Genomic DNA, 20,758 nt, shown 5'->3' on the forward strand with positions numbered 1-20,758 from the left:
GAGCTGATCACCGTCTGGTAAGAGGCACCCTGAACATAAAAGTCAAAATAGAAAGGGCGAGGCTGATGAAGTCGACTATTAGACCATCTCTGCCCCAAGTTGAGGCTGGCTGTGATGCTTTCCAGCTTGAGTTACAGAACCGATTTGCCATGTTGGAAACCACGCAGGATATTGATGACGCCACTAGCAGTCTATTGCGTGTCATCCACGAAGTGGGCCAAAAATATTTTCGACCAACGAGCAATCGACGAAAAGCAAAGCTTACAAGCGAGACTATGGAAGAGATGAGGAAACGACGCGAACTCACAAGCATTACACCAACGGAGCGTCAGATACTTAACAGGAAGGTGAAAAAATTAATAAGGCGTGACTTAAGACGTTCAAATGCCCGGGATGTTGAGGATGCTATTGCACGCAACAGGGGCTCGAAAGTCTTAGCGAAGCCTCCTACCACCTGTTGTCATCTGACAAAACTCAGAACCGCAGAAGGAACTACCGTCACCTCTAAGTCAGCAGTTCTCGCCGAGGTCGAAAATTTTTATGCCGATTTGTACTCCTCTAAATTACCACCCTTAGAGTACCGCAGCGTGGATGACCTGCGAGCCAGACTTAGCCGCCACCTAACAGACGAGTTTCCTGAGATCGACATAAATGAGATTAGGATAGCCCTCGGTCATCTTAAAAGCAACAAAGCTCCTGGAGAAGACGGAATAACTGCAGAGCTTCTCAAAGCAGGAGGCCAGCCTGTTTTGATAAGCTTAGCCAGTCTTTTCAATTCCGTCCTTTATAATGGCATTACACCGGAGGCATGGAGCAGGGGTATGGTAAAATTATTTTTCAAAAAGGGCGATAAAGCCTTGTTAAAGAATTACCGACCGATATCACTCTTGAGCCATGTATATAAGTTATTTTCTAGGGTTATCACGAATCGTCTCACTCATAAATTCGATGACTTCCAACCAGTTGAGCAGGCCGGGTTTCGGAAAGGCTTTAGTACCGTAGATCACATACACACTCTTAGGCAAATTATTCAAAAGACCGAGGAATATAATCAGCCTCTATGCCTAGCCTATGTGGACTACGAGAAGGCTTTCGATACAATCGAGACCTGGGCTATTCTGGAATCTATGCAGAGATGCCTTATTGACTGTCGGTACGTTAATGTGATAAGGTATCTGTATAAAGCCGCGACCATGACCGTCCAAGTACAAAACCACAGCACAAGACCAATCCGATTACATCGCGGGGTAAGACAGGGAGATATCATTTCTCCGAAACTGTTTACAGCTGCCTTGGAGGACGTCTTCAAGACGCTAGATTGGAACGGGCGGGGCATAAATATAAATGGCCAGTACTTATCGCATTTGCGATTTGCTGACGACATAGTCATCATGGCGGAAAGTCTGCATGATTTGGAGGAGATGCTCAACGACCTGGGCGATTCTTCTAGACGGGTGGGTCTCGGGATGAATCTTGACAAAACGAAAGTTATGTTTAATAGTCATGTGCCCCCGAGACCCGTGGTCGTAAATGGCGCTACACTTGAGGTTGTGCAAGATTATATATACCTTGGCCAAACCATCCAACTTGGCCGGCACAACTTCAAGAAGGAAGTGACAAGAAGAATACGCCTTGGCTGGGCGGCTTTTGGGAAGCTCCGCCACATTTTTGAATCGTCTGTCCCACAGTGCCTAAAGACAAAAGTCTTCAATCAGTGCGTCCTACCTGTCATGACCTACGGAGCTGAAACGTGGACACTCACCGTAGGGCTGGTACACCAGTTCAAGGTCGCTCAGCGTGCGATGGAACGCGCAATGCTCAGAGTTTCTCTGGCAGATAGAATCCGCAATGAAGTGATTCGCCAGAGAACCAAAGTCACTGACATTGCGCGAAGAATCAGCACGCTGAAGTGGAACTGGGCCGGCCATGTCTCCAGACGTACCGACGGTCGATGGAGCCGATACGTGTTAGAGTGGAGACCGCGCTTAGGCAAGCGTAGTGTAGGACGCCCTGCAGCACGATGGACGGACGATTTAAAGAAGGTGGCTGGCACCGGATGGATGCGAGAAGCCCAAGACCGGGATGGTTGGCGCTTGATGAGGGAGGCCTACGTTCAGCAGTGGACGGCGATAGGCTGATGAAAAAAAAAAATGTTTGCACTTAAAATAATGTGAAAATTAATTAAACCCTAATGCAACCCGCATTTTTGTAGTTTCAATAAAGATTTTCCAATTGTTTTACACAGCAAGGATTTTTTAGTAGGTACCGTAATTTTAAATCTGTGCTACTAATCTTTTCAAGTACTTATTAAAATATATTTAAATGACTAATTTTAGATGGTTAAATTACTATTTTTAAACGGAAGAAATTATAAACAAAAACTTGCCTACTAATGACTACTACAAAAAATATGAAACCAAATATGTATATCGCGCTGAAGTAATACATTCAACTCCAATTATCCAATACGTGCAAACGCATCTAAATCTTCGCTGCTATAGAGGCAGGCGGGTTTTTTTTTTCGAGCTTGTGATTAATGCTGAAGAGGGTTTTCTGTCCCTGATGAAAAGCAAGCACGACGTGGCTGCCTGTAAGGAAAATTAAATAGAATGCATCGGCCGGCAATCGAACCCGGGCCGCCCGCATGGCAGGCGAGCATTCTACCACTGAACCACCGATGCGTGTAAGGCAGGCGGGCGCGGCGGACGCATGGCGAGTGGCGAGCCGTTTCACAGCAAGGATTTTTTGATATTGTAACAACTTCTAAAGTACTTATTAAAATGAAAAACAGTAAAAGACAGTTTTGATCTATATTAAATGGCCAACGTAACTAATGTACTTATTTATATGCTGAGAGTAAGGGATAAAACTTGAGTCGATACAGCTGAAGTGTCAACGGCGTGATGTGTCAACAATTAAATGCGTTTTTATCCAAAACTATTCGCAATTTCGATCTTATTAAGAGGAACAATACTCCAATACATTTTTTCATGTAGTACTTACCATCAAAGCAGCGCATGCGCGAAAGTGTCTCAACGGGTAGGACTTTAAACATATTTATCGTATTTATGTTAATTTACATAAGAATGTACAAATAATAAACTATATATAAACCTTCTACGAAAAATACTCGACCTAATGGTGAAAACCGCATAAAAATCCGTTGGGTGGTTTAGAAGAAGAAGAGTTAGAAACAACAGACAGACACGAAAAGCGACTTTGTTTTATAAGATATAGGATAGGATAGGATAGTATATAGATAGTAGTAGCACTATTTTTTCGGTATAATTATAGTAGGAAGTCAATAAATAATCAGAGTCAATTTTATGATACATTTGATAATGTCTTATTTGAAGTACATTCAACATCAATTTACTTTTAACATCACATGCTTTAAAAAGATTTAAATTTTCTTTGTCATATATAATTAAAGATTCGATACTTTAGTATCTATGCTATTGTGTGCAGTTGCCATGTAGAAGGTAAAATATTATTTAAAGAATGCATTAAAAACTATCTTGAATAATTTTATTCAATATTTTCCTTTTATTTAGCAACTTCATTTATCAAAAATGAGTTTATATTTTTTTATGTGTCTATTTCTGAATTAATTTTAAAAATTCTTTTCCATTTTAAAGGATGTATAGGTCCCACAACCAGTCAGGATTTGATGATAGAATCACAAGCAACAACTTACTAGTGGTATTTCATATATTCAGATATTTGCTTCTTAGTCAGTATCTAAAGACACACAGACTGCTGACCTTGGCAATGTCATCAGATACTGTGTCGTCAGCTGACAATGATGAGATGTAACTACTCAACCGTTAGGGCATATTTTTTTTAAATATTATAGTCTTATAGAATTTTATTAAGCTTGTACCACTGCGCCGACGACCCCATCCTCTGTAGATAATTTATATGAGAAAATAAAAAGAAATTTGCCTACATATAGTTTATTGAATAAATTACAAAATTCCACTGCAGGCAGCATAGTCGCATATATATCAATCCAAATGAACAATAGAATCCTAAAACAAACATACAAAATAAGTTTATACTACTTACCATTGAAGCATATCTTGGAATGGTTAAGACCAAAGAAATTAACTTTTTGAATAACCATTTAAAAGTTAAGTTTTTACTTTTTTTTTACCTAACCCTAAATAAAACTGTAAGCTAAAAGAGTTTATATTTTTTTATAAGTACTGGTTGATAATTAACCACAGGCACATTTTAAAATTGTTTAAAATTCAAAGAACGAAATAGGCATCAATTATAATTATAAAACTTTTATTTCAATGGTAATTCAAATTGATAAAAAAGTTAACAAATAAAATTGAATTTAAAATGTTGCCATTACGCTTTTTGGTTATTTAGGCGGGAAATAATAAGAAATTAGATTTTAGTAAAATCCCAAAAGTTTACCTTTTAAGACACTTAAGACACTTAAGACTACTTAAGGTGAAATTCAATATAATATTAATGCCTGCTTAATTTACAATACATAATATGTATATTCTTGAAAAAAAAAACATATATTTTGACAGAAATAATATAAAACCAATCAAGCTATATATTTTGTAAAAAAAGAGGACAATGCTTATTATACCATATTATTGAGGTTTCACATATTTCACAATTTTTCAACGCTGGCAATACAATACATACATACAAAAAGTAAACACTGGCAACACTGAAAACCACTTTCTAGGGCCTAACTAATGTATAGCAATGAGACCAGATTCTAGTAACTTCTGTATTTTAGCTGCAATAGCTGGGTTTTTGAGATGATCTTGTAAAGCTTGGGGGTCTTGTTGCATTTGTTCTAGAATGCACCTCATTGCTGGGTCTCGAAGTATCGATTGGACTTCAGGGTCGGCCATTGCACGTTGGCGTACCTAGGATAATAAACATTTAAAAACATTTAAAACATAAACATTTAAAATTTTAATACACTACCTCCCTATTTAGTTATTGTTATATTATAGGTGGCTTACACATATGTTATTTTAATCCATCCATTATCATATTTCACATTTATAAAATACAAGCGGCCCGCCCGCGGCTTTGCCCGTGTGAACTACGTTATTATTAATTTCTATCTCCATGAGTACCTACGTCCTATAAGTGACGTCCATGCAAAATTTGAGACTCCTAGCATTTGTAGTAACGAAGCTTCATACAAACTTTCAACCCCAAAAACAACCCCTTAGGAGTCGAATATTGCAAATTCTCGTCTTAGGGAGCACCTACGTCCTATAAATAACTCATATGCAAAATTAGAGATTCCTAGCACATGTAGTTTCTGAGATTTCGTGATGAGTGAGTAAACTTTCGATTTTATATATATAGATAAATAAGAGAGTGGGATTGTTAGGAATCTGATGTAAAAGAGGGTAGATACAAATTACTATAATAGAATAGAATAAAATAAATATTTAAGAGTGTTCCCATACAGCAAACATTATTTGTGCCATTTTTATAGATAATAGTATGGAAATTTTCAAGTGCAAATCCAATTCACACTTGGTTGGTTTTGAATATCACTTGCAATTTTAATATCATTCATAATCTCACTTCTTCCTACAGGATGGGTAATTTTGATTTTCAATATGCATTTTTTTTTGTTTATTTAAGGTAATAAGACATTATCATTTCATGAGGTAAAGGAAAGTTTGATAAACAAAAACCTACAATATTTCTGTTTTGGTTTAAATTCGAAAAACAATATAGAAATTATTTAAAAATACACTTTAAAATATAAAACTTATAACCATACCTCTTCAGGATTGGAATTGAGTTGCGTAGAGCACGCTCTGTAGCCTTCCAGAGCTTCGGCATTACTTGGATCCAGCTCCAAGGCCTTTTGATATGCATTAAGAGCTTTAGCGTGTTGTTGCATACCCTGAAATTGTAAAAAGGGTTAATAAATAGTTTCAAATTATTAAAGGTTGTTGTGGTGCAGGGTCACTAGCGTGCGACTGTAAACGCGACGGTTGTGAGTTCGATTTCCATGAAAGGCAAATGAAATATTTAATATTTTCATTTCCTCGCTATGGTAACGAGGTAAAAAGGGCGGCATTAATTTCCGCTACTGTATACATAATCCTTGGGCGAAAAGTGAGGAACAGAAATGACTTAATGGAAACGGAGTGTCTCAATACTAGGTTCCCGGGTTCCCTCTGCCTACCCTGCTATGTGCGGGATACAGAGTGAAGCTAAAAAAATTACCTGAAGAATTTTCCCCTTTCTGATCCATCCTTTGATGAACTTGGGGTCCAATTTGCAGCACTGATCGCAGTCCCTCAATCCTAGATCAAAAGCCGCCAGTTTAGTATAGCATGCCGCCCTGTTAGAATATAGCTTAGGATCGTCCGGATTGCGTTTGATAGCTTCACTGTAATGTTTCATCGCTGTGCTGTAATCACCTGAAAGAAAAACATAAAAATTACAAGAAAAAATCTATAATTATGTTATATTTATAATATTAGTAGGTAAAGTTAAGAGCAGTCGTGGCATGGGGGCACAAAGTGTGACTAAATCGACTGGTTCTGGCGTCGAGGCTCAGCTCAGCGTTGAGTTCCACCTCTCAACTCACAATGCCTACAGAATTCGGTGGAAAGTGGGAAACATTGTGTCTTAAGACTAGATTTAGGGTAATATAGCTTCTGATCAAAATTTACAGTAATCTAACATATACATTGGTATACCATATAACCTATAATTTATTATAATATTATAATATGTCATTTATATATATAAAAGGACTTGTCCTCACTGACTGAGGTAAGAGGCACGCACAGCCAAAACCGCTGATGGTAGAAACGTGAAATTTAGACAGATATTTACTTTCGTAATCTGGACATCCAGTAAAAAGGAATTTTGAAAATTTTTAATACTAAAGGGATGAAATACGGGTTGAAAGTTTGTATGGAAAAAAAATTAAATCGGCATCGATTTTTATGAAACACTCTTAAAAATATTTCATTGAACACGTGTTTCGTGGTTTTTTAGAATTCACCCCCTAAAGGTGCAAACAAGGGGTTGAAAGTTTGTATGGAAAAATCTATAAATGGCTACCGATTTTTATAAAATTTGAAATTTAGACTTAAAAATATTCCATTAAACACCTTTAATGCCCGCCCCCAAGGGTGCAAATAAGCAGGCGAAGCTGCACGCGTCAGCTAGTAATATTATATTTATGATTAGATATAAGTTTTAATATTTCCTTCAATTTTTTTTTTTAATTAAATTTATACATTAAAACTAATTTTTTAAGCATTGTGTAACAGGATCTTGTTTTGATTATAAAAGACTATTGTTTCCTACCTTTCTTAAAGTAATCATTGCCAAGTTCCTTCTCTTGTTCTGCTTTGACTGGATCTACATAAGCTTTTTTTTCTTCCTCCACAATTTTTTTTTCCACTTCACTTAGTAGTGTTTTAATTTCAGGCGTACGATGTTCCGACATTGACTTCTCAAAGCAAGTCTTTGCTAACTTCCATTGTTCCATTTTTTTGTATGCATTACCTGGTTAAAAGATGGGCAAAATAAAAATTGAGGCCGTTGTGGCACAGTGGCATAGTAATTTAATGCGCCAGATAACAAGACATGGTGTGGAGTTGTATCTCAAAAATTCGTGTAGAATGGAGTGTTTTCACATTAGGTTTCCTTTGTGTTTCAAAGAAAGGAAAGTGTCATAAGAATAAAATAGAAAATATAATAACAAAAAGAAAATCTGAAACTAAAAAAAAATCTAAGAAGAGTGAGTTTAAATCCCACTATGTAAAAGAAATCTGTTTTCTAAGGTAGTCTTCCCTAGATGTATAAAAAGCACTTAAAAAATATTAAAAACTGCACAGCAACAATAATAACAGTTATTAAAAACATACCAATTCTAGTAAATGCTTTGGCAATAAGCTTGAAGTCAGCTCTATTTTCTCTGCCAATTTCAATTGCCTTTTCACATTCCTTAATACACTTCTCATATTCCTTTTGTTCAAAGTACACAGCAGCCATGTTTGTATAGAAAGTTATATCAGTTGAATCATGTTCTATTGCTTTAGTATAATGTGATATAGCTGCATCAAATTCCTTTTTTTTGTAACACTCATTGCCTAAATCCTTTTCTTGTAAAGCTAATCTGCGATTTTCAGGTAAATCTTCATATTTTGGTGCCGCAGGCTCTTCTTTTTTTGGTTTAGGTGCAGGTTTCTCCGGAACTGGCGGATCTACATCCATTGGGAATCCTTGGTCTAGCCCAAGCATAACACTGAGTGTTGTTAACATCCTTTTGTCCTCCATTTTGGAGTCTAAACTTGTTAAATCATAGGGATTGATACTCTGTTCAGAAAGAAAGAGTAAATTAATTTATAAATATAAATTAATAAAACTCATATATAATATGTGTTCATTGTGAGTTCACTATGAACAGTTGTTCATTAATATAATTAATTTAACTTACTTAACTTATCTAATATTAATAATAACTTTTAAGACACAACAAATCAACTAAAATACTACTATAAATATTTAAAATAATATACTTTGTATCATTTTTATGTAAAAAATATATTTGATTATAATAATACAGAATATAAGGGAATTGAAATAGAATTTTGCTGATGAAGTATAGTATATGAAGATAATTTAGAAGTTATCCCATATTCTCTTATTAATCAAGATCAAGGTTACAGAAGTAGTGTCTAGGATTAAAATTTATGTGGAGCTTATGCTTTTTAGCCTATATGTTAAATTATGTAGTCTCTATAATATGTATGTTCATTTCTAGAAATAATTAATTAATCAAGAAATAATTGTAGATAATACTCAAAAATAAATCAACTAAGAGAATAAATTAACTAATTAATATATATTACTATTTTATATTACAGTACTAAGTATATTATCGAATTGCTTTGTTATACCTAGTCTATAATACAAAGGACAAAGTGTTTTTTGGTGTCAATGCACAATTTTGATAAAAATACTACAGTTAAAGCTAGTGAGTAGTAAATTAAATAGTAAATTTATATTTACTGACCTCAACCATACTAACATACTCAGGATCCTTGAGCCATTCCTTAGTTGTAGGATTTGCTTTTAATTTTTCAAACAAAGCTTGTGTTCTCATTTTAACTTGTTTCTTTACTTCTTCTAGTCCCGAAGATAATTGCTGATTACTAGGTTCAAGTTCCAGACCCTTCTCGTAAGCAGTAATAGCTTCTTCATGTTTCCCAAGATATGCTAGAGCACTACCTTTACGAGAATACCCCTTGCTCCATGAAGGATTCAGTGACACAGTTTGATTTGCATCTTCCAAAGCCGACCTATAGTTACCAGCCTTAGCGTAGGCCGCCGAACGATTACTAAATAAAACGTGGTTTTTCGGATCTAGTTCTATTGCACTGGTGTAATGTTTTATGGCTTCATCATAATTTCCGGACGACAGAGCAGCGTTTCCCTTTTCTTTTAATTGATTAACCTAGAAGTTTATTTGAAAATTAATATATTAGCCCCTTTCTCGAATAAAACAGCTGAAATCGGCATAACCTTACCTGTTCCATGATATCTATTTTTATTATTATTATAAAAAAACAGATCACAGTTTAATAAGCACTTCGCAATTAAATATAGTTTTACTTTACACTATCACTCTTCCAGTACTTTAACAAATCTAGAAATAAAATATCTGAATTGTAAATGAACGGACACTGACACTTCAAATTCGAGAATTTTCTGGTTAAATGCTAGTTTACTCGTAATTATTTAAATTGGTAACATCGACTTATACATGACAAGCAAAAAATGCATTTACCGTGCGGCATCGCTTGTCAAATTAAGAATTCTTTAAACTAATAAATGATTTATATACTTGTAAATAACTGTGAAAAAAGATGTTTTCTTTTTCTTATTTAATTAAAAATAAAAAATCTATTGAAACTTATATTTTTTATCTGTGGAATGAAACTGTAGTCAACTTTTACTTAAATAACTTAAATTTAATCTGTTACGTGCTAGTGTCACGCTAATCGCTATTTAGTAATATTCGTGATTACATTTCACGAATGTTGTGGGGAATACCAAGTGAATTGTGGTGATCGATGGCAAATTGACTGCTTTTTTTTTGAAACAGTAACGGGCCGCGCGTTCCCGTGACTCCTGGTGACTCACCGAAGTTTCTACATTTGTCACCATGGACACCGATGATGGTGAATCCTCCAGCAGCGGGCCCATGTCCAGCCTGAACAGCTTGTTTTCTTTCACTAGCCCTGCTGTTAAAAAGTTACTTGGCTGGAAACAGGTAAAATTATATTCCTTGTGCATGAATTATAAACTATAATATTCAATATGAAGTTTTTCATTAGGTACAACAGAAAGACCGTTGTATCTTAATCTTTGATATAAATACCGCAGAGAAAAGTGTAAAGATATTGTATTATGAACAAAACACGTATTTCTCTTGTAATATACATTCGATTACTATCTTAAAAGAAGCATATTACGAAATGAATTCATCTGACATCTTATATATATGATAAATGCATAAATAAGAATGTTATTTATTATACATATACAATTAAACAACCATCTCCAAGACACTTGAATTTTCTGAAAGGTGTGTATATAGTTTTTGCAAATGAATCTTAACATTTTTCTTATGAATATATTTAAATGATATCTAACCTTTATCTTAAATTGTACATATTTAATCTTATTCAAACAATGAGTCGTAACATCAAGCAAACTATGTTTAATCTTTATATAATATGTTATCTGTATCTGTTTATTGAAATTTTTATTAAGTATATATTCTAAACATAATTTTGTTTGTAAATTAAAAGTGTTTTTTTTTTATTTAGGTCAACTGTTACTTTACATAATTATGAGACTGTTGTGGCTCAGCAACACAGCATCTGACTGTAAATGTGATAGTATGTATATGTATGAGACTTTTAGTTTATTTTAGATTTTTAATTAATATTAATGTTAAAAGCAAAACATCATTATTTTAAGTTACTTATAAGAAGGTATATAAATTATTTAAGCATAATTTAATATATAAAAAATGGGCAACATACAGGAAAAGGAGTGGTACCCTCTATCTTCTGTGCTATACACAGGATATAAATGAATATAATATATTCAATTTGTATTTTATATATATTAATAATAAATATTAATAATGAATATATATTTGTTTTGTATTATAAATCAAATAATTTTAAAAAAGTATTGATACTTTGTAATTACATACTACAAACAAACTACAAACAGTAGTGAAACGGGTTTTTATAAATACTGTTTGTGGGTTCAATTCCCATTGCGAGAATGATTGTAATTTAAATTATTTTCTTTAATGGAAACAAGAGAATTTACAAGTGGAGTGTCTTAACACAAGGTTGCCTCTGCCTATTTTATGTGTATATGATACACAGTGTGATTATAAAAGAGAAAATAAACTAAATATACTTTATAATTCTTGGTTCTTTTTCCAGTTATTTATATATTACAAACACAAATTTGAAAAACAAATTTGAATTACTTTAAAATAATGTAAATCAGATCTGTAAAGATCTGCTTTAACCTTTTTATGTAGGTATTTATGAAAACTTATTGTATCTATTTGAAAAAATTAAAAATAAATTTAGTAATTGTAATGTGATATTAAAATATAAAACCTTAAACCATGGAATCTGAAAAAATAACTTAAATTATTATTGTTAGTACAGTTGTAAGTATATGATAAGTACTGTTAGATACTATATTCCAGCTATTATCAATATTTTCTATATATGACTCAGTCTATTGGCTTCAAATATTTTTAAAAATGAATCACTGTACTTAATATTATGATAAATGCCTATTTTATTTTCTTTCACAATAATATTCTCCAGAATTATATATATAGTATTAATAAAATATTTTAATACATAAAGGAAATTTGATACAGTATGAAGCTCAAAAATGCTATGTAATAATGTAGACACATGATAAAGAGTTAGTTACCTGTTTATTAACAGCAACTGGTTATTATTAGAATAACAGATAATTTAACAAAATAAATATGTATATCTCATATATATGTATATTATTAATAAGATGAAAGTTATAATTAAATATGAAATTGGCAACAAAGTTTTGGAAACTCTAAGAGTTATTATTTATACTGTCAACATTTTTTAAAATTATAATAACATGAAAAATAAGCAAACATTTTCCTTACTTCGACGGTTCTTCCATTATTCTAATAGTAGGCAGAAATTGAATGTTGTATAACATAATTTATGGAAACATTGTATGCCTAACAAGACTATTAAAATATCAATTTTATTCTTCTAACTTTGTTAGGTGTATTCTAGTTAATGTATAAAAATATCACTTTATCTTTGGGGGCTTCAAACATATAACCATCAACAACCTATAACCATAATGTAATGTAATGTAATGTTAATACTACAATGGCGGCAACTATAAATTAAAATATTGTGGATTAACTGGCGGAGCCTAACGCCGCGCTTTGTTTTACCAGTGTAACTAACCATAATTTAAATCAGTAGTTCATATTTTTTTAAGCTTCCGAGATGGGGAACATCTACAAATAATATTCACAGTCAGTGTTGTCCTACTGCAGGAATGTGGAATTTTGTCACTAAGTATATTTTATTTTTACATAATAAATTTTTACCTTTTCTATGCCAATCAAGAAGTAAAATGGGCAGAGAAAGCAAGGTGGAATTTTATCACTATATTTTATATAATAACTTTTTACCATTTCCAGGGCGATGAAGAAGAAAAATGGGCAGAGAAAGCGGTGGATAGCCTCGTTAAGAAGTTGAAGAAGAGAAAAGGGGCCATCGAAGAGTTGGAACGCGCGCTATCATGCCCCGGCACACCGTCGAAATGCGTCACTATTCCGCGGTCTTTGGATGGACGATTGCAAGTGAGTTTTGACAAAATTTACTATTTATTCTTCAAAAATCAGCTTCTCGCGGTACCTCGCACACATCAGGGTAGGCCAGAGGGAACCTTGTATTAAGACACTCCGGTTGCCACATTCCGCTGAATTTTTGAGTACTTTGCATGTTGAGTAGCGGAGCTCAACGCCGCGCTTTGCCTCGACACCTGAGCGAAGAAATGGAAATAAAATGGATATTTCATTTCCTCGAGTGGGGGACGAACCCACAACCATCGCGTTAGTCACACCCTTGTCACGACGCGTGGCTTCGTCACGACGGCCTCACTCTTTATTAGCAGCAGGTAAGAAGAACCAAGTGTCATGGCACTCCATTTTCAACAAAACAGTGTAACTCACAATCATTACATTCACATCAGACTGATGTAATATTGATATTTATTTTGAAACAAAATCGATGAGGTCGGTTAGGGCCCAGTGGTGTGCGACTATAAGCGTGTGACCGTAATTGTAAACGAGGTAATTATTTACTTAATATTTTTCATTTCCTCGCTCTGATATCAAGGTAAAGAGCAGTTTTGAGATCTGTCACTTAACTGAATTCGCAATACCTATCATACAATTGTACAGCTTGCAAAAATATAATTTTGCTACAATATTTATCAGCTACTATTAAAAAAGCAAAAAGTTAATCAGTCTCATTATCTAATTTTAGTTGAACATAATTATACGTAAACACAGTATTTATGTTTATATTTTATCATCTTGTATCACATACCTAGTTAATTAAATAATTGTAAATTCAGTTAAACTAATTACAGGGTCGTGTTATTTTCTCGGAACTAGCATATGTTATATACCTAGATTATGTTAAATTATATTTATCTTATATTATCTAATAACTAAGGGCCTTCAGCGTGCGAGTATAAACATGACAGGTTGTGAGTTCGATTCCCACTCGATGAAATTACATATTTAATATTTTCTTTTCCTGACTCTTGTAAGGAGGCAAAGCGCGGCGTTGAATTTCGTCACTCAAAAAGCAATATCAGAATTTGACGTGTTGTTGTGAATATGAAGTGGGGAACGGAATTCTATGTCTACCATGCTAAGTGTGGGATACAGGGTGAAGCTAAAAAAAATCTAATTACAAGTAGTATATTGACGAGATTAAATTTAACTATTTCAGGTATCTCATCGTAAAGGCCTTCCGCATGTAATATACTGTCGTGTGTGGAGGTGGCCCGATTTACAAAGCCATCACGAGTTGAAACCTTTGGAGATATGTCAATATCCTTTCAGCGCTAAGCAAAAGGAAGTGTGCATTAATCCTTACCACTACAAACGTGTGGAAAGTCCAGTTTTACCACCAGTTCTTGTGCCTCGTCATTCGGAGTTCGCTCCAGGGCATTCTTTGTTGCCCTTCCAAAGGACCACGGAGCCTGCTATGCCCCACAACGTGTCGTATTCAGGATCTGGTTTTCCACCTTCAGCTACTTCGGAACTCCCAGATACTCCACCACCCGCATACTCCCCTCCATCTGATGATACAGAACCTCCAGGCGAAGTTGCTCCTGTATCTTATCAAGAGCCTCTTTATTGGGCGTCGGTTGCCTATTACGAATTAAATTGTCGTGTCGGTGAAGTTTTTCACTGCAACTCCCATTCGGTAGTTGTCGATGGTTTCACAGATCCATCGAACAATAGCGATCGTTTCTGTTTAGGGCAGTTAAGTAATGTCAATCGAAATTCCACTATAGAAAATACCAGACGTCATATAGGCAAAGGTGTTCATTTGTACTACGTAGGGGGAGAGGTTTACGCCGAATGCTTGTCGGACGCGGCTATTTTCGTACAGAGTCGCAATTGTAACCACCATCACGGCTTCCACCCGTCTACAGTTTGTAAAATACCACCAGGTTGCTCCTTAAAGATTTTTAATAATCGTGAGTTCGCCCAATTGCTTTCCCAAAGTGTAAATCATGGATTCGAAGCGGTTTATGAATTAACCAAAATGTGTACCATACGAATGTCTTTCGTGAAAGGCTGGGGGGCGGAGTATCATAGACAAGACGTAACTTCTACTCCATGCTGGATTGAAATACACTTGCATGGCCCTTTACAATGGCTAGATAAAGTTCTTACCCAAATGGGTTCTCCACATAACGCTATTTCTTCAGTGTCTTAGCCGTTTCATAAAGTTTATTTACCCACCGTATGTTTTTTCTTGGTGAAATTGGCTAATTTCAAACTGCGTTTTATTTTTCGCGGATTGCGTACTTTGTGTTTTATATTTTTTCTTACGGGATTAAAATAGGTCATTGAAATAAATTCTCTTGTCACTGACATTGAGAATTTTGAGTTTCACATTAAACAATACATCGCAAGTTTGCAATCCGTTGTGAATTCATCATTCATTATGTAGTTATTACATACATAATATAGTTTTAAAATGAATATGCCCAAACATTTTATAAAGTTTAGCTCAAATTGTGTGTCCAAGATGGAAGAACGTAAGACGTATTTTTAAGTACTTGTATTGTATAAAGACATACGTTAATGGATTATACTCGTCATTGCTTTATTGTAAACGTAAAGACCGTTTAACAGTGTAGTGACCCCACTCAGAGGTCTCAATTAACATTTAATTCACATTAAATGGCATTATTTTTTTATTGGTATGCATTTGTGCCCAAACCACTTTGCCCCCTTTGCACTTGTGCCCACTTTCATTCTAACCAAACATTATTGATTTCTCTGAGTGTAGGTGAAATCAATAGATCATTTCTATTGTATCTTCTATATATAAGTATAGATAAAATTAATTGTATTCGTCGTATATGTGTAAATAGAAAGGAATTTGAGGGGAAAGGTCACAGGTTCGATTATAGATCGCAAGAATATGGTATGTCAAGGTATTGTAATTATACGAATATTATAACAATATAAAGCTTCTAGTTACTGAAAAATGCAATTTTTATCTTACGTTTACATTTTATGTTTTAAGTGGTTAGGTGGCTCCGGTATTTGTATTAAAATTCGTTTGATTTTTTTATTGTAATGAAACATAGATAATTAAGTGATGATTCCAATTAAAGGTTTTACTTTTTAAAAAATGTATAAATTATAACTGTTGTAATTTTTTGTAAAAAAAACATTGAAAAGAATTCCAATGAATTTGAAGTTATTTAAAAATTATATCACTGAGAAGGTTCAAAAGTAATATCAATTTGTGATTAAATATAAATAATATTCGTTTCAGGGGCCACTTACATTAGATTTATAATATGTTAAGTGTTTATGTGTTCTTAAATAATGTCGTAAATTTATGTTTTTTAGTTTTGTCATCTTTATAATATGAGACCAAAAGTAAAATTAAAAGTATTGAAAATCTGCATATTTTTTAAAATATAGATATTGATTTATGAGGATATGTAAGTATGTAGAAAAATCTACATATTATATTAGCCATATATGTAATCTCTGACAGACGTATGTATGTATTAGATTTTCTCAAGATGGCTGGACAATATTAAATTATCTTTACATGTTTATTTTATCTAGACCAAATTAATTCAACATAGAATTTATTAATATACGACAATCATTTTTCAACGTGACCACAAAAATATTCAACAGTACGTAAAATGTCATTTACACTTCCATATAAAGATGCAAATGTATGACAAATCTTCCACATAAAAAAAATATAATATTATAATATCTGTCAATCCTCATAAATAATTTTCATAAATATGTAAATTCTTATACAAAAGTTGTATAGATTAGACATTTTTATTTATTTGGTTAAATCAAAGAGTATTTGAAATGAAAATTCAATGTAATGCGTGTGCCATCGCGTTAGTGTGTAAATTGGGAATTTACTAAAAGTATTTGAATAGATTGTTTTTTCGTTGTAAGAGATTAGGATTTTTGAATTAATTTTGTTATCTGTATTTTTTTATCGGTAAAAAATATAAAAGGTGTCGTACAAAATCTCAGTGGTGTCTTAAACCAAATTGGGACCGCGCAGACGAAAATTAATATTGTATTGATCTCAAAATATTATAATAATAAGTTTTTTTAGTTCCTTCTGACAAAACATTGTAGCGTGTCCCGTGCCTTATTAATTGTGAATACAATAAAAAAAAACTTTTTATATGCTTAAACTTCAGTTAAATATTATACATGTCACATTTCACAGTGAAAATTTTAAAAAATCTAACAAGTCTACACAAACACATATTTTTTAAGTTGATAAATTTTAATTTAGCCTAACTTTTACTATTATATATAATAACCATAAATATTTACACGTTTTACATATATATAAATTATATTTAAGTATAGTTCATAAAGATAGTAACAAAGCTGCCAGCGAAATACAGATTATATAACGAAATAACAATGAGGAACATATTTTTAAAATCAACTAAATAAATTATAAAAAAAAAATGAAATTACATATGTTGGGTAAACGTATTAATCGCATTACAGTTTACAAAGGTGTATATATAAATTGCGATTTTGTATGATCAGCTTGTTTTATATTAATATAAATAATACAATGTTTTAATGTGCCTATAATGTGTACAACCGTCCTTGTAAATGCCTCTGTAGTTCAGTGCTGTTTTAAATTAAAACATTAGAAACACAAGTATACAAGTATACACTGGATTCTCTACGTAAATTTAAGAGAAAAAAATAAATAAAAATGCTAATTAATAATATATGGCATAAGCTATATACTTGTGCCTATTAAAGAAAATAACAACTGAAAGATAACCTTCTAAGGTAAAGATTTAAAATTTTCTAGTTATTTTATTTAAATGTAAAGAATGAAAAGAAAAGATTTCTAAGCAGAACTGAACAAGTTAATTTAAATTAATAATTATGAACAATAAATACTTGTTTTTATTCAACACTTATAGGTAAATATAGTTGCCATTTTGAATTTTATATAATATAGTGCCTTTACAATGTTAACATACATGCCTTATTTGAAATAGTTTTTATTTTTAATATTTTTTTTATGACAATTTTGCGTCTAGCGTCACTTGTATGGCATGTACACACAGGGTTTTTATGAAAATTCTAAAATTACAATGGAGAATTAGAAATTTTTCCTTAAGTACTCAACAGTTGATCATTATATTAGAGTTCTGAAATACAACATGTTTAATTAATGTAATATTATTTTATATTTATAAAGTTAATAATTTCTTAGACAGCAAATATTGTTATAAATGACAATTTACAGTGTACGATTTTCATAAGCCTTGTAATTAAATGAAATAATTCAACTATTCACAAAAGACTATATGAGCTTTTTTCCAATTGAATTTAAAATATAAAAATGACTTAAAATAACTGTAAGTAGATTCATTGTTCGGCGTTATATTAAATATACTGGTGTCAATATTTTTAGACTGGTGTGACCAACGTCAATGTTTTTAGACGTGACATTATTATGTTTTTAAATGTATAAATTATATAAATAAGGTATTTAAATCGGAAATTTGAAGAAATGTTCGGTTTTTGGAATTTAAAGGTTAAAGTCCCAATTTAGATAAAATGCTGGGATTTTGACGTATATGTATGTTGTGTTGTTTTTGTGTATAAATGCTATTTAGTGACTTTTACGCTTTTGCCTTTTATTTTTTAATTCTATGACTAATAGTTATACAGTGTGTCTTTTTGTACAAAAAATGTAAGTTCGTATCGCTTTGAATCAAATTAAGTATTTTTTTATTTAGAAGTAATAAATATAAGGCGCAAAGTATAAAAGTCTTAATAGCAATAACTTAGAAATATAATATCAAATTGAATGAATGATAACCAGTTTTATAACTAAAAAAGTACATGGAACTGTAAGGCAATAGGGTTTTACTTTAAATTGCTACACTAAGTAAATATAAGCGTAATAGATGCCATTGTTCGTGTATTTTTTTTATTATGAACATTTTTCCCCGTTTAGTAAGTAATAAAGTTTCTTTTATTTAGAATAATGGGTTTTATTTTAGTTGAAGTTGTATAACTTTTGGCGTATCCTCTCGTAGTCCCTCATCCTTTACTCCCAAAACAATAGACAAACCAAGTTTCAGCTATAATCATTACAATAACTTATAAGGAAGGGTAGAATTACTAGAGTAGACAGAGGCCAAGTAATAACACCTGCCGTGTCTCCAGAAAACTTGCATCATATGTAAAACGCATTCCTAGAGTACACAGCAATTGTAAGGGAGACCATCTAAGTACATCGAGAAAGATAGCTTCGTATAAAAAGATAACAAAACAACAATATTACAAAACTAATTAACTACACCAGAATCGACATGATCGACGACCACCAACCCGAATATTGACGCGAAGGACCGCAGAAAATTCCAAATATTGGCCGTCCCAATGTGTTTGTTAATGTAAGTTTCAGAACGATTCAGGTGTGAGATGGAGAATGTCTACAAAATAGTTATCAATCACAATTATTTGTTGGAACTGGAGCATAATTATGAAATCTGTGCCAATTACAGCAACAATATGATGGAGAAATATAATTCGTTAAAAGTATTAAAAAAAGGCTAATTAAGAAAGTTTACCTTAACGTTTTTTTATTATTATTTACTTTTATATAAGAGCGACAGGCCAATAATACACAGATTGCATAGATTATTTAGGTTAAACATAGCTTATTGAAGAGTTAGCTACATTATCGTTTATTTACAATGATAATCAATAAAAAAATATTTACTATTATTGCTGTGATTAAATTGAACTAAATGTTTTATTAATAATATTATATACTACAAAGGCAAGCTAAGCTTACTAATATGAGAACGACCAACGCGTGGCACGTTTCGTTCCTGATCTGCAGTTAGGAAATACTGTAATTATATAATCGTCAATATCTACTACGCGTTAAGTAACTGACCTAGTTTGTTGAGGGAGGATAAGAAAGCTTATTTTTTTAAAAAAATACTCATACTTAATGTATATAACTATAAAAAAAAATATATATATATATATATATATATTTTATTAGATATATTTTGAGCTTGACGCTGTGTTATATGGAGGATGTATATAGCAGGGTAAGCAGTAGGAACCTAAGGTTTATCATTTCCTGAACCGTCCCCCACTTGCTGAGAAATTTTCGAGGCACTGAGGAAAATGACTTCCTTCAATTAGTCAAATTGTTGTCGATTTGTAGTCACTTTAATCTAAAAATCAAATCAGCTTCACATTGTATCCCGCACACAGCAGGGTAGGCAGAGGGAACACAGTGTTAAGACACTTCGTTCCCCACTTTCCGACGAATTCTGGAGGCATTGCGTGTTGAGTGGCGGAACACAACGCCACGTTTTTACCTCGACCAGAGCGAAGAGATACAAATATTAAATACTTTATTTTCTCGAGAGGAAATCGAACCTACACTCTGTCGCGTCAAACGCATGTGCCCACTACTGGCCTCATTACATGGTACCTTAGAAAATATAAACGGTACCTAAGAAAATTATTTACTTATTTTATATTGGTCATATCGAATAAATATAGATGAGCTGTACCCGTTAGAGTTACATAATGTTTGTGAATATAATACAATTTATCGCGATGTCTACTTCGCTTACTGAATGTTAATGATATGTCACGGTCGATTTAGTGAAAATTAGGTTTCTAAGAGACAGTCTACATTATTAAATTGACAATTTTTAAATAGATAAAGCTTATATAAAATGTAATTTATTATTTTCATCTTTAAATATTTTCTGCATCATTTTATAAAGACGTAAGAAAAAAAAAATTGCAACTGTACATCTTTTCTATTGGTTTTCAGAGGATACT

General features: G+C 32.7%; 2 protein-coding genes across 2 annotated transcripts; one reads left to right on the top strand and one right to left on the bottom strand.

The window, feature by feature from the left end:
• Positions 1-3,940: 3,940 nt before the first annotated feature.
• Stip1 (Stress-induced phosphoprotein 1) lies at positions 3,941-9,759 on the bottom strand. Its single transcript, XM_085202987.1, has 7 exons — positions 9,561-9,759; positions 9,047-9,487; positions 7,896-8,346; positions 7,333-7,533; positions 6,235-6,431; positions 5,783-5,908; positions 3,941-4,901 (listed from the first exon to the last, which is right to left on the bottom strand). The coding sequence occupies exons 1-7, from the start codon at positions 9,567-9,569 to the stop codon at positions 4,722-4,724; spliced, it is 1,605 nt and encodes a 534-aa protein (XP_085059113.1). The 5' UTR covers positions 9,570-9,759; the 3' UTR covers positions 3,941-4,721.
• Positions 9,760-9,995: 236 nt separating this feature from the next.
• On the top strand, positions 9,996-18,927 carry Mad (mothers against decapentaplegic homolog 1). Its single transcript, XM_085202988.1, has 3 exons — positions 9,996-10,306; positions 12,785-12,946; positions 14,109-18,927. The coding sequence occupies exons 1-3, from the start codon at positions 10,199-10,201 to the stop codon at positions 15,105-15,107; spliced, it is 1,269 nt and encodes a 422-aa protein (XP_085059114.1). The 5' UTR covers positions 9,996-10,198; the 3' UTR covers positions 15,108-18,927.
• Positions 18,928-20,758: the final 1,831 nt, after the last annotated feature.

This window comes from Heliconius melpomene, chromosome 19, assembly GCF_056956725.1.
Source record: "Heliconius melpomene rosina isolate 202511_hmr_F chromosome 19, ASM5695672v1, whole genome shotgun sequence".
NCBI lineage: Eukaryota > Metazoa > Arthropoda > Insecta > Lepidoptera > Nymphalidae > Heliconius > Heliconius melpomene.